General features: G+C 45.5%; 1 protein-coding gene across 4 annotated transcripts; it reads left to right on the forward strand.

Moving 5' to 3' along the window:
* Positions 1-1,579: 1,579 nt before the first annotated feature.
* LOC120920796 (serine-rich adhesin for platelets-like) lies at positions 1,580-13,954 on the forward strand. Of its 4 annotated transcripts, none has more exons than XM_040333107.1 (4): positions 1,580-1,686; positions 7,173-7,333; positions 11,222-12,446; positions 12,627-13,954. In XM_040333107.1, exons 2-4 carry the CDS (start codon positions 7,196-7,198, stop codon positions 13,517-13,519), a joined length of 2,256 nt encoding a protein of 751 aa, XP_040189041.1. In that variant the 5' UTR covers positions 1,580-1,686; positions 7,173-7,195; the 3' UTR covers positions 13,520-13,954. The 4 variants fall into 4 exon arrangements, with proteins under 4 accessions (XP_040189041.1, XP_040189042.1, XP_040189039.1 ...); XM_040333108.1 differs by having other exon boundaries at positions 11,222-12,260; positions 12,504-13,954; XM_040333105.1 differs by having other exon boundaries at positions 11,222-11,976; positions 12,097-13,954.
* Positions 13,955-14,656: the final 702 nt, after the last annotated feature.

Below are 14,656 nucleotides of genomic sequence, written 5' to 3' on the forward strand. Positions count from 1 at the left end.
GGTGTGACGGATCCAATATCCATCACAAGGGGGGGCATTGTCATGGGGACACCAGATGTAAGGGGGCAGTGTCATGGGGACACCTGATGTAAGGGGGCAGTGTCATGGGGACACCTGATGTAAGAGGGCACTGTCATGGGTACACCTGACGTAAGGGGGCACTGTGATGGGTGGGTACTTTGATGGGGACACCTGATGTAAGGGGTCACTTTGATTGGGACATCTGATGTAAGTTGCAACTGTCATGGAGACACCTGATATAAGGGTCACTTTATTGGGGACACCAGATGTAAGGGGGCACTGTCATGGGTGGTTACTTTGATGGGGACACCTGATGTTAGGGGGCACAGTGATGGGGACACCTGATATAAAGGGGCCATTGGGAAACCTGTTGTAGGGGACACTTTGACGGGGAAACTTGATGTAAGGGGGCACTGTGATGGGAATACCCAATATCAGGGGGAAACTGTCATGGGGACACCTGTCGTAGGAGGCCACTTTGATGGGGACACCTGATGTTAGGGGGCACAGTGATGGGGACACCTGATATAAGGGGCCAAGGGGACACCTGTTGTAGGGGACACTTTGATGGGGAAACTTGATGTAAGGGGGCACCGTGATGGGAATACCCAATATCAGGGGGGCACTGTCATGGGGACACCTGTTGTAGGAGGCCACTTTGATGGGGACACCTGATATAAGCGGTCACTTTGATGGGGACACCTAATCCAAGGGGTATCTGTCATGGGGAGACTTGCTGTAGGAGTCCACTTTGATGGAGACACCAGATGTTAGGGGGCACTCTGATGGGGACCTATCTGAGTCAATCCGTCCCCTTTGGGTCAAATACTGGAATTGGCACTTTTATTTTTTCTACAAAAAAAAAAAAGTTGTTTTTCGATCTGTGTTTCTGTTAGAAATTTCCACTCACTTCCTGTCTGGTAAATGCGTTGTCACCCTAACAGGAAGTGAGGGTAAATACATTGATCTCCGGGGGGTTCGCGAGAAGCTTTAACCCTTCCCTAAGCAACAAGTTTCGGCGTGACGCTTGATTTTGGCCAGGGGGCAGGGAGGTGTCTCGAAATCTGCTTTTGGACTAATGACATGCATCAATATTCAGAAATTTCAAGTACGCAAGTTCCGTCTGAAACAAAAGGCCCCAGTCAGGGATGATTAGTGGCCCTATGAGGTAATCTATGAAACTAGATAAACAGGTTAATTAAACTTGCAGAACGTTCTTCTTCTGCGATGAAACACAAAGCCTCTTCGCCTCGTACGAAACTTGTGAACGGTGTAACCCGAGACAGAAGTCAACAAGAAATTGACTTCATTTTTATGTATAATTAGATATTTTTATATATTTTTTTGCAGTTTTTTGGCCCATCTCCTGATCCAGACGTAGGTTGGCCACCCAAAGGGAGTCACGTGAGAAGTTGTTGACTGGCCTCGAGTGGCGGGACGTGTTTGGAAGTCTGGGCTGGGTGACACATGTTGTCTCATTTTAGGCAGAACCTCCTTAATTGATGGTACTGGCCAAACGAGTATGGGCTGGTCATAAAAGTCACGAATAATGAGGTGACACAACAGGAGCCTCCTTAGGAATAACTAGGCCACCCTCTCCCTATAAATGCCGACGGAGATTGGTCATTCCTATTCTGCAGTGTGCTCTGTGTCAGTGTAGAGGAGGTAAGTCCTGCATTCTTTTTACACATTCCCGACAGAACTCATAGCTGATATACAGTAAGGGGGCATTGGGACACCAGATGTAGGGCATACTGAGATGGGGACACCTGATAGGGCATACTGAGATGGGGACACCAGATGTAGGGCATACTGAGATGGGGACACCAGATGTAGGGCATACTGAGATGGAGACACCTGATAGGGCATACTGAGATGGAGACACCAGATGTAGGGCATACTGAGATGGGGACACCAGATGTAGGGCATACTGAGATGGGGACACCTGATGTAGGGCATACTGAGATGGGGACACCAGATGTAGGGCATACTGAGATGGGGACACCAGATGTAGGGCATACTGAGATGGGGACACCAGATGTAGGGCATACTGAGATGGGGACACCAGATGTAGGGCATACTGAGATGGGGACACCGGATGTAGGGCATACTGAGATGCGGACACCTGATGTTAGTGGTTACTCTGATGGGGACATCTGATGTAAGGGGGCACTCTGATGGGGACATCTGATGTAAGGGGCAACTGTGATGTGGATATCTGATGTAAGGGGCAAATGTGATAGAGACACCTGCTGTAAGGGGGTGTAACAGTTTCAAGATCCGTCACCAAAAAAATCTGAATTACACCCCCCCCCCCGCTTTGCCGCTCCTACTAGCTTAGGGGTGTGTGTATTTCTTTTCCATTATCTGTGCCCCTTTCTGATGATCATGTGCTGGTCGGATCAGAGGGAATATTTCTTCAGTTTTGGGTGCCCATTCAGCTCTGCTTGCATGTACTTCTGCCTTAGCTCAAGTCTCAGCCTGCCGCTTGCCTGCTTATCTCCTTGCCTTTCCTGGCAGAGTGATCTTCCTCCGCTCCCCACCCAGTAGTACCCAGGGCCCAGAGAGTAAGACTTGACAGGCTGTGAGTCGGGCGGCGGCGACGACGGGCAGAGAGTCCCCGGATTTAATTAAAAAAAATCTGGTCACCTTACCCTTGGTAGCCCCATTTTCTACAGGGAGGAGGCTACAGCTCGATCAAGAGAGAGATTTAGAGAATAATGGAAAATTTAGGTAAGGGCGCGCTCGTGGTCAAGAGTCTTTTAGAGCAGTAGAAGGGTCATTGGTTTGAGATGGGCTTCCTTATAGGAATAAACTGTTACATTAACAGAAAAGATTGCAGAGAAGATTTGGGGCTGCTAAGTTCAGTTTGGTTACCTCAAACAAAATTGAGAGTCTACCATTAGAAATGTCTTGAGAATGATGGAAAATTTAGGTAAGGGCGTGCTCGGTGGTCAAGAGTCTTTGAAAGCAGTAGAAGGGTCCTTGGTTTAGGTGAGACTCTGTAAAGCCAGAACATTGATTATCAGACTTTCTCAATCTTTCTACCCCAGAGGAACTCTTACCATAATTTTCAGGTCTCGGGGAACTCCCTGACCACGCTTCTCTTACAGTGGTGGTCAGAAGGCCACCCTTAAAGATCATCTGTGCCGTGCCACTGGCGTTGGACACAGAACTACGCCAGCAACATTAGATAGCGGGTCAATTGGCCACAGCTCAAGGAACCAATAACATCCTCTAAAATAACCTTTTTTAACATAGAAGAACCATTGAAACAATTTTTGGGCTTTAGGAAACCCCTGCTAATAATTATTACATTAACAGAAAAGATTGCAGAGAAGATTTGGGGCTGCTACGTTCAGTTTGGTTACCTCAAACGAAATTGAGAGTCTACTATTATAAATGTCTTGAGAATTATGTAAAATTTAGGTAAGGGCGTGCTCGGTGGTCAGGAGTCTTTTGGAGGCAGTAGAAGGGTCCTTGGTTTGGGTGGGACTCTCTAAAACCAGAACATCCTTTATTAGCCTTTCTCGATATTTCTACCCCAGAGGAACTCTTACGATAATTTTTCAGGTCTTGGGAAACTACCTGCCAAATTGTACAACGCTTCTCTTACAGTGGTGGTTAGAAGACCACCCTCAAGATTTGGGGCTGCTATGTTCAGTTTGGTTACCTCAAACAAAATTGAGAGTCTACCATTATAAATGTCTTGAGAAAGATGGAAAATTTAGGTAAGGGCGTGCTGGGAGGTCAAGAGTCTTTATAAAGCAGTAGAAGGGTCCTTGGTTTGGGTGAGACTCTGTAAAGCCAGAACATCCTTTATCAGCCTTTCATAATCTTTCTACCCCAGAGGAACTCTTACGATAATTTTCTGGTCTCAGGGAACTCCCTGCCTAATTGTACAATGCTTTTCTTACAGTGGTGGTCAGTAGACCACCCTTAAAGATCATCGGTGTCATGCCACTGGCATTGGACCCAGAACCACGCCAGCAACATTAGATAGCGGGTCAATTGGCCACAGCTCAAGGAGCCAATAGCATCCTCGAAAACAGCCTTTTTTAACATAGAGGAACCCTTGAAACAATTTTTTGGCTTTAGGAAACCACTGCTAATAATTATTACATTAACATAAAAAATCGCAGAGAAGATTTGGGGCTGCTAAGTTCAGTTTGGTCACCTCAAACAAAATTGAGAGTCTACCATTATAAATGTCTTGAAAGTGATGGAAAATTTAGGTAAGGGCGTGCTCGGTGGTCCAGAGTCTTTTAAAGCAGTAGAAGGGTCCTTGGTTTGGGTGAGACTCTGTAAAGCCAGAACATCCTTTATCAGCCTTTCTCAATATTTCTACCCCAGAGGAACTCTTACAATAATTTTCTGGTCTTTGGGAACTCCCTGCCAAATTGTGCAACGCTTCTCTTACAGAAAATGTCTTGAGCGTGTTGGGAAATTTAGGTAAGGGCAAGCCCAGTGGTCAAGAGTCTTTTTAGGCAGTAGAAGGGTCCTTGGTTTGAGATGGGCTTCCTTATAGGAATAAACTCTGTAAACGAAGTACATCTTACACCAGCCTTCTTCAACTTTCCTACCCCAGAGGAGGCCTTAAGATAATTTTCAGGTCTCAGGGAACCCTCTGATAAAATGAACCCATTGGTGGTCAGTGAGGAGAACTCTTCCCTTACAGTGGTGGTCAGAAGGCCACCCTTAAAGATCACTGGGGTTGGACCCAGAACCATGCCAGCAACATTAGATAGCAGGTCTATCAGACACAGCTCAAGGAGCCAATAGCATCCTCTAAAACAGCATTTATCAATGTTTTTAACCTTTGCAACCATGTTTTGGCTTCTAGAACCCCCTGTTAATAATTATTAAATTTTCCTACCCCCTGATACCAATGATGGGGCACTTTTCCTACCCTTACCCAGTATATTTGTGTGATGGTCAGTAGGAAAAATGCTCCTTAAATTTGTGATCATTGGGAAAGAATTACCCCCTTACAGATAGTTAAAATGACCATTGGTGTCAGGGCTTACTCATACGAGAGGCAGAAATTGCTCATTGTTCAAGGAACCCCTAGAAACCTTTGGAGGAACCCTAGGGTTTCACAGAACTCTGGCAGAGAAACATTGCTCTAGAGCAGGGGTCTACAAATGTTCTGATCAAAGAGACAGTTTACTGTCCTTCCGACTTTGAGGAGGCTAGACTATGGCCAGTGTGAGTAAAAAATGCCCTGGCGTCAATGGGAGTAAAGAACGCCCCATCATTAGTATCAGTGGGAGGAATAGTACCTTAGTGTTGGTATTAAGGCACGAGTTCCCCATTATTAGTGTCATTGGGAGGACTAGTGCCCCATCATAGTCAAAATTCCCATCAATTCCTCTACCTACCATCATCAATGGTTTTCAAACCTTCTAAGAAGCTGTTCAGTCTAAAGAACTTTATCTTTAGTCCCTCCCCAAATAAAATGATCGAGCTCACATTCAAGCGTTATTAAATATATTCCCAAGATTAATTTTAATTTTAATTTTAAAACCTCTCAATTAAGGATGTGTCTCCCACAGACGTCCTGTCCTACATTCCTGATCACTCATAATGGGAGTGTGTACATGGGTGGAAGAGATGACTTATTATTTCACATATAAATCGGGTAATTATCAGTGACTGGCTAATGATGTGTTGTCAAATGAATATATTAATGTGTTTTACATCACAGACCAGCTCAGGCAGTTTTTTTTTAGGCCCTATCATCTCATTAGGCAGTTTTTCCAAAAGATTCCCAAACCATTCTGCACATTTTAGCATTCTTTGGTGCTCCTTAATTTTGGAGTTTGGTTCAAATTTTCTTTGACTTGGTTGGAAAATTCAAAATATTTATAGTTTCGGGAATTTTTTAAAAGAATGGCTGAACCGCAACCCCTCTACTCTGGGTTACTGGTGCCACCAGCAGTGGGCCAACTCCATTGGTTGAGACTTTTGGTAGGGAAATCTCAAATTATTGAGTTTTGTGAATTTCAGGATGTACTAATTCCCAGAAGAATATATTAGTGGGATGAAGTCTCCAAGTGTACCTCTAGGGTTGGTGGGCCAACTCCATTGGACGTACTAATTCCCAGAAGAATATATTAGTGGGATACCTCTAGGGTTGGTGGTCCAACTCCATTGGTTGAGACTTTTGGTTTGGGAAATTCCAAACAATTTGAGTTTTGCAAATTTTTTAAAAGGATGGCTGAACCACGACATGATTGATCTCTGCTCAGGGTTACTGATACTACCCGCAATCAGCCAACTCCATTGGTTGAGACTTTTGGTAGGGAAATCTCAAATGTTTGAGTTTCGTGAATTTCAGGACGTACTAATTTCCAGAAGAATATATTAGTGGGATGAAGTCTCCAAGTGTACCTCTAGGGTTGGTGGGCCAACTCCATTGGTTGAGACTTTTGGTTTGGGAAATTCCAAATAATTTGAGTTTTGCATTTTTTTTTAAAGGGTGGCTGAACCATGACACGATTGATCTCTGCTCAGGGTTACTGGTGCTACCCGCAGTCGGCCAACTCCATTGGTTGAGGCTTTTGGTTGGGGATTCTCAAATTTTTGAGTTTCGTGAATTTAAGGACGTACTAATTTACAGAAGAATATATTAGTGGGATGAAGTCTCCAAGTGTACCTCTAGGGTTGGTCAGGAAGTGGGACAATACCTCCTATTGGACATTAGGGGCAACACAGAAACCCAGAAGTCTGTCTCTTAAATAGCAAGGCATCCCTGGTGTAGCTAAACCTTACCCCCCCCCCCTCCCCAATTCCCAGAAGAATATATTAGTGGGGTGAAGTCTCCAAGTGTACGTCTAGGGTTGGTCGGGAAGTGGGATAAAGCTTCCTATTGGATATTAGAGGCCACACAGAAACCCACAAGTCTGTCTCTTAAATAGCGAGGCATCCCTGATGTAACTAAACCTAACCTCCCCACCCATGTCCTTGGGGCAAAGAGAGAAACTAAAAAATTGGGGGGAACAAAAAGTCATGCTAATTGGAAAGGGTCAGGAGGGCTCCGCAGATTCTTGGCTGACACTGCCTATTAGGGCTGCTAAAGTAAGAAACCTCTTTAATAAACTCAATTACCAATTCTAAAAAATCTAATTCTTTTTGTTCCCTACCTGCAGGAAAAAATCCCTAATTTGCAAAAATGCCACATCTCATCGGATTAATCCAAGACATTATTGCGGTTTTTGAAAAATATGCCAAGCAGGACTGCAGCCACTCCAAACTGAACAAACAGGAGCTCAACCTCCTGATTCAGGATGAGTTCACAGATGTCATAAAGGTAAGACGACCAATTGGTAATTGGACAAACCTCTTGAAGGGGACCTGTCTTGTTCAAGCAGAAGGTTCCATCCAGTTGTGGAGGGTGCTAATGCTTGACATTGAGAAGGGGTGTTGGTTCAGGGGTGGAGCTCGTCTCGCTGATGCACAGCCACAGCCCTGAAACTAATAGCGATACTCGAGATTGGGCAACCTACGGTACAGGACTGGAGTTCAATGAACTCCAAAATGTATGTCTACACTAGCAAACTTATATGCTTAATATCTATATGCAGTATCTATCTATATTATATAGCCAAAAGTCTGTGAACAATTGGCCATCACACTTGTATGAGTTTATTGTACGTGCCATTTAAGAACAATGGCCATTAATATGGAGTTGTCCCCTCCCTTCATGGTCATTAATAAGGAGTTGCCCCCTTCCCCTATGGCCATTATTATGGAGTTGCCCCCTCCCTTTATGGCCACTAATATGTAGTTTCCCCCTCTCTTCATGGTCATTAATAAGGAGTTGCCCCCTTCCCCTATGGCCATTATTATGGAGTTGCCCCCCCCCTTCATGGCCACTAATATGGAGTTTCCCCCTCCCTTCCTGGCCATTAATAAGAATTTGACCCCTTCCCCTATGGCCATCAATAAGGTAATGTCCCCTTTGCAGTTATAAACATCCTCTACTCTTCTGGGAAGACTTTCCTCAAGATTTTAAAGGATGTCTGTGGAAACTGGTGCCCATTTGTGAGGTTGGGTACCATTGTTGAATGAGAAGACCTGGTTCACACATTGGGCTTCATGTTGGGCAGTTGGGCACCAAAAAATAAATAAAACATACCTGGCTCACACATCGGGCCTTACGTTGGGCACCAAAAAACAGACTTGGCTCACACATCTAGCCTCACGTTGGGCACCAAAAAAAGACGTGGCTCACACATCCGGTCTCATTTTGGGCACCAAAAAAATACCTGGCTCTCACATCTAGCCTCACGTTGGGCACAAAAAAAACACCTGGCTCACACATCTGTCCTCACATTGGGCACCTAAAAAAAAAAGACCTGGCTCGCAATCGGCATTCCAATTGATCCCAAAGGTGTTTAGTAGGTTTGAGACCAGGGCCATTAATATGGAGTTGTCCCCTCCCTTCCTAGCCATTAATAAGGAGTTTCCCCCATCCCCCATGGCCATCAATATAGTATTACCCCCTTTGCAGCTATCAACATCCTCTACTCTTCTGAGAACACTTTCCACAAGATTTTGAAGAATGTCTGTGGAAACTGGTGCCCATTTGTGAGGTTGGGTACCAATGTTGAATAAGAAGACTTGGTTCACACTTTGGGCTTCATGTTGGGCACCAAAAAAAAGAAATACCTGGCTCACACATCTGTCCTCATGTTGGGCACCAAAAAAAATACCTGGCTCACACATTTGGCTTCACGTTGGGCGCAAAAAAAAACACCTGGCTTACACATCTGACCTCACCTTCTGCACCTAAAAAAACACCTGGCTCACACATTTGGCCTCACGTTGGGCACCAAAATATAATAAAAAGACCTGGCTTGCAAACGGCATTCCAATTGATCCCAATGGTGTTTATTAGGGTTGAGATCAGGGCTCTGTATAGGACACTCTAGTTCCTCCTCACCAAACTGGTCAAACCATGTCTTTATGGAGCTGACTTTGTACATGGGTGGGGCACAGTCATGCTGGAACAGAAAAGGTCTTCACCAAACTGCTAATACAAGGTTGAAAGGACATAATTGTCTACAATGTTTTTGTATGCTGTAATATTAACAGGACCCTTCACTGGAGACACCTGAACTCCCATCATGTGGAGGGGTCCTCATACTTTTGGCCATATAGTATATAGATTTGGCTGAAAAATATGTTTTGGCCTAGCTAAACCTTAAAGTGGTGTTCCACCCAATCATGGAACTTCCGCTGATCCTGTTCCTCCCCCCCTCCGGTGTCACATTTGGCACCTTTCAGGGGGGAGGGGGGAGCAGATACCTGTCTAATCCAGGTATTTGCTCCCACTTTGAGGCATAGATCGCCGCAGGCTCCGCGGCAATCTATGCCATGTCCGGCCCCTCCTCCCCCTGCTGTCTTCTGGGAGACACACAGGTCTCAGAAGACAGCAGGGACCAGTGGGATTGCGTAGGGAACCAAGCTGAAAAGCCGCAAGACTTCACTTCCTGATTCCCTTACCGAAGATAGCAGTGCCTCCACCCGAGAGCCGAGGGACAGATCGGCTTTGGGTGAGGACATCGCGGGCGCCCTGGACAGGTAATTGCTGCAGGGTTCCCCTTAATATCCATACCAGACCTACCAGACCTAAAGGGCCTGGTATGAAATTTGGGGGGCCCCACGCAATTTTTTTTTTTCATTTTGGTTCGGGGTTCCCCTTAATATTTATACCATACCCAAAGGGTCGCCTGTTCGCCGAACAGCGAACAATTTGGGGTGTTTGTGGCAAATTCGAAAGCCGCGGAACACCGATTAAAAGCCTATGGAAGAAATCAAAAGTGCTCATTTTAAAAGGCTTATATGCATGGTATTGTCAATGAACAAAAAAATTGTTCGAACACGCAAACACCATTAAAGTCTATGAGACACGAACGTGAAAAATTAAAAGTGCTAATTTTATGTTTGGGGACCCGGGTCCTGCCCGTTTTTTCGGGAGCAGTGATTTTAGTAATGCTTAAAGTGAAACAATAAAAGAGAAATCTCCGTTGCGTCAGAGGGGGGCAGGGTCACCCGCACATGTCACTGTGCGGGTAACCCCCGCAGCCTTTCCCCATTGCGTCAGAGAGGGCGGGGTCACCCCCTCTTTTCCTGCGGCCTGCCAGGTTGCGTGCTCGGATAAGGGTCTGGTATGGATTTTTGGGAGACCCCCACACCATGTTTTTTATTTATTTTGGCACGGGGTTCCCCTTAAAATCCATACCAGACCTGAAGGGTCTGATATGGATTTTGAGGGGAACCCTAACGCCATTTAAAAAAAATGGCACAGGGTTCCCCTTAATATCCATACCAGGCCTGGTATGGAATTTAGGGGGACCCCCACGCATTTTTTTTTAATTTTGGTTCGGGGTTCCCCTAAATATTCATACTAGACCCAAAGGGCCTGGTAATGGACTGGGGGGGGGCACCCAAGCCGTTTTTTTCAATTACTTTTATCTGTATTGCTGGGACCCTACAACTCATTATAGCCGCGAGTAGTTTTAAATTACTTTTTTTCCTTTTAGAAATTTAATTTTGTGCAGGGACTTTTCTAAACACAGGAAAAAATCGCTACTTTACAGGCATACTATAGACACCCCCCAGATTCGAAATTTATTGTTTCACAGCAGTTTCTAAAACTTTTTTTTGCATTGATACATGTCCCCTGGGGCAGGACCCGGGTCCCCAAACACTTTTTATAACAATAACTTGCATATTAACCTTTAAAATTAGCACTTTTGATTTTTCACGTTCGTGTCCCATAGACTTTAACAGTGTTCGCATGTTCAAACAAATTTTTTGCCTGTCGCATGTTCTGATGCGAACCGAACTGGGGGGGGGGTGTTTGGCTCATCCCTACTTAGGTGTATCTACGGAGAGAGCCATGATTGCCACCCAGGCTAGACTACAAATATGTCTGCCTTTGTTCATCTCCATTACATGGAGAATGGGGGATTTACTAGTTTAGAGAAGGAAGCTAAAATGTATTCTTGACCTCAGCCTTAAAAATGAAAAGGAATGCAGCGACCACATCTAACGCCTGGCAAGCTGCATTACCGTATATTAAATTTGTATTCTTGGGCTTAGTTATCCTTTAAGAAAAGTTGCCTTCAATGCACTCATAGTGCTATCTCTGGTCAGCCTCGATACTAAAAACCTTTTTATTTTCTTTCAGAACCCCAAAGATCCCAAAACCATCTCTTCTCTGCTTAAAGTTCTTGACGAGAACAATGACGGAGAAGTGGACTTCAATGAATTCTGTGACCTCTTCGGTAGAGTAGTGAAATCTTATTACAAGGTTGTGCAAGGATCAGATGCTGCATGCCAACAAGATTCAACCGTTAAACAAGGTGAGAAGACAACGCAGGATTCAGCGAAGGCAAGTGATGCCCCCCCTAAATATTACCAGAGTCCTCTCTACCCCAAGCCTTTTTATGGCTCTCAAGATAAGTCTTCAAACCAAGGCCAAAGTGGAAGCAGTGTGGATCAACGTGGTGGTCAAAAATTGGGAGATGCCACCTCTACATCAGGTACCCCCCAATCATGCGGAGATAAAGATGTGCCTACAGAGGATAGCGCAACTCAGACTGACAAGCGCAGGGCGCCAGATAGTCAACAGGGAAAAGATCAAACATCCCAAGTAGGTGCCACCTCCTCCTCCGGTTCCCAGCAGAGCCAACAAGGAACAGATAAAACAGGTACCACCACCTCATCCTCCAGTACTCAGCAGAGCCAACAGGGAAAAGATCAAACATCCCAAGTAGGTAGCACCTCCTCCTCCGGTTCCCAGCAGAGCCAACAAGTACAATATAAAACAGGTGCCACCACCTCATCCTCCAGTACTCAGCAGAGCCAACAGGGAAAAGATCAAACAGGTACCACCACCTCATCCTCCAGTACTCAGCAGAGCCAACAGGGAAAAGATCAAACATCCCAAGTAGGTACCACCTCCTCCTCCGGTTCCCAGCAGAGCCAACAAGGAACATATAAAACAGGTGCCACCACCTCATCCTCCAGTACTCAGCAGAGCCAGCAGGGAAAAGATCAAACAGGTACCGCCACATCCACCAGTGTCAATCAGGGCCAACAAGGAACTGATAAAACATCTCAAGTAGGTACCACCTGCTCCAGTTCCCAGCAAAGCCCACAGGGAACATACCAAACAGGTACCACCTCCTCCACCACCAGTACCCAGCAGAGCCAACAAGGAAAAGATCAAACATCTCAAGTAGGTACCACCTCCTCTGGTTCCCAGCAGAGCCAACAGGGAAAATATCAAACAGGTACCACCTCCACCACCACCAGTACCCAGCAGAGCCAACAAGGAAAAGATCAAACATCTCAAGTAGGTACCACCTCCTCTGGTTCCCAGCAGAGCCAACAGGGAAAATATCAAGCAGGTACCACCTCCACCACCACCACCACCACCAGTACCCAGCAGAGCCAACAAGGAAAAGATCAAACATCTCAAGTAGGTACCACCTCCTCCAGTTCCCAGCAGAGTCAACAGGGAACATATCAAACAGGTACCACTACATCCTCCGGTTCCCAGCAAAGCCCACAGGGAACATACCAAACAGGTACCACCTCCTCTACCACCAGTACCCAGCAGAGCCAACAAGGAAAAGATCAAACATCTCAAGTAGGTACCACCTCCTCTGGTTCCCAGCAGAGCCAACAGGGAACATATCAAGCAGGTACCACCACATCTTGCAGTACCCAGAAGAGTCAGCAAGGAACAGATAAAACATCTCAAGTAGGTACCACCTCCTCTGGTTCCCAGCAGAGCCAGCAGGGAACATTACGAGCAGGTACCACCACATCTTCCAGTATCCAGAAGAGCCAACAAGGAACAGATAAAACATCTCAAGTAGGTACCACCTCCTCCGGTTCCCAGCCAAGCCAACAGGGAACATGTCAAATATCTCAAGCAGGTGGCACCACGACTTCCACTGGTTCCCAGTCTCGGTATTACCAACAAGATAAAAATCTGATTACTCAGTCTGACTCCTCTAATACTTCCCAGTCCCAAAACCAACAAGACACCTCCACCACCACTGCTCAGTCTAAACAGGATCAAGACAAAACAGCTAAAGTAAGTATCACCTATCAGTCCCAAAACCAAACATCCAAAGCAGACCAGACATCTGCACAAGATAGCGCTGGACTAGCCCGACAGGAACCCCAGAAGTTCTACCAAAAAGCCGTATACATACCTCCCCCAACTCTGGGCCAAGGAGCTCAGCCCCCACAACAGCCACCTTCTTACTCCGAAGTCCAACAAGACTCAGCCATTAGCCAACAACAACCACCACAGGAGTACCAAAAAAACCAACAAGCCCCACAGGAGTACCAACAAACCCAACAAGCCCCACAGGAGTACCAACAAACCCAACAACCCCCACAACAGTACCAACAAACCCAACAAACCCAACAACCCCAGTTTTATCAGTCCCACAAGAAAAACATGTAAGACGAAGTTCCTCTCAACTGTCGATACATCAACTATGCTCTCTTGCCTAAAATCAATATTCTCTACAAGGGTGTCCATCGAGAGGAGGTCGCATCAAGAAGGGTGAATGATAGAAAATGTAGATGCAGGTAAATCCGGGACCTACAGGAAAACGTTCTCTTCGACTTGCTTGACTTACCTTAATTCTTACATGATTTCATCGGAACAATTATAATGGTCGACCAAACTCATAATATTAATTTTGTGTTGATGATTCCGATACTTTTTCCTGGTTTGTGGTAGCTTACAGCCTACAGAATCGTTGGGTTAATAATAATTTGCATCTGAAGTCTTCCTCCACCATGATGTGACCTGTTACTCTTATATGTGAGTCTCAAGTCCTTTCTTTGTTCTTTGCAAACTGAATTGATTTACTACAGTATTGTAATAAACAGTTAAAAAAAACAGTTGTGTGAATGGCAGTGGATTTGTTTTTCTTTCTTAAGAAAAGGCCCCTCAAAATTTATGGTTAAGCTTCCGGCACTAAAAAAATAATGCCAATGACTAGATTCTGGTGCCGGCTGAGTTTGGAGACACTCACTGTAGGTAGAAGTATGGCCGTTTAGAAGGTACCGGTAAGTTGTGTTTAATATTAGGTTGAGGGCTAGAGTAGGAGTTTGGTCAAGGGTGAGGGGTCAATGTCATTGTGACGAACCCTTGTCCTCAACAGAACTTTGTCAGCCGTAAATGCTTCTTCTGTCCAGAACCAGCACTATCCAAGACTCTTTAGCCCACCCAGTCATCGAGTACATCAGGAATAGACTTTATATTTGAGATCTCACACAAATCTATACACAAGGGGCCAGATTCTTACGTTACGCCTCCGCAACTTAGAAGGGCAAGTGCTGTATTCTCAAAGCACTTGCTCCGTAAGTTGCGGCAGCGTAGGGTAAATCGGCCGGCGTAAGCCCGCCTAATTCAAATTTGGATCAGGGGGGCGTGTTTTATGTAAATCTATCTGTGACCCGACGTGATTGACGTTTTTCCCGAACGGCGCATGCGCCCCGTCCGTGGAATTTCCCAGTGTGCATTGCTCCAAAGTACGCCGCAAGGACGTCATTGGTTTCGACGTCAATGTAAATGACGTCCAGCCCCATT

Source organism: Rana temporaria, chromosome 13, assembly GCF_905171775.1.
Source record: "Rana temporaria chromosome 13, aRanTem1.1, whole genome shotgun sequence".
Classification (NCBI taxonomy): Eukaryota; Metazoa; Chordata; class Amphibia; order Anura; family Ranidae; genus Rana; species Rana temporaria.

Coding starts and splice junctions, on each gene's coding strand:
- LOC120920796 (XM_040333104.1), top strand. CDS start 7,196: ATGCCACATCTCATCGGATTAATCCAAGACATTATTGCGGTTTTTGAA. Junction 7,334..11,221: donor AGTTCACAGATGTCATAAAG/GTAAGACGACCA, acceptor ATTTTCTTTCAG/AACCCCAAAGATCCCAAAAC.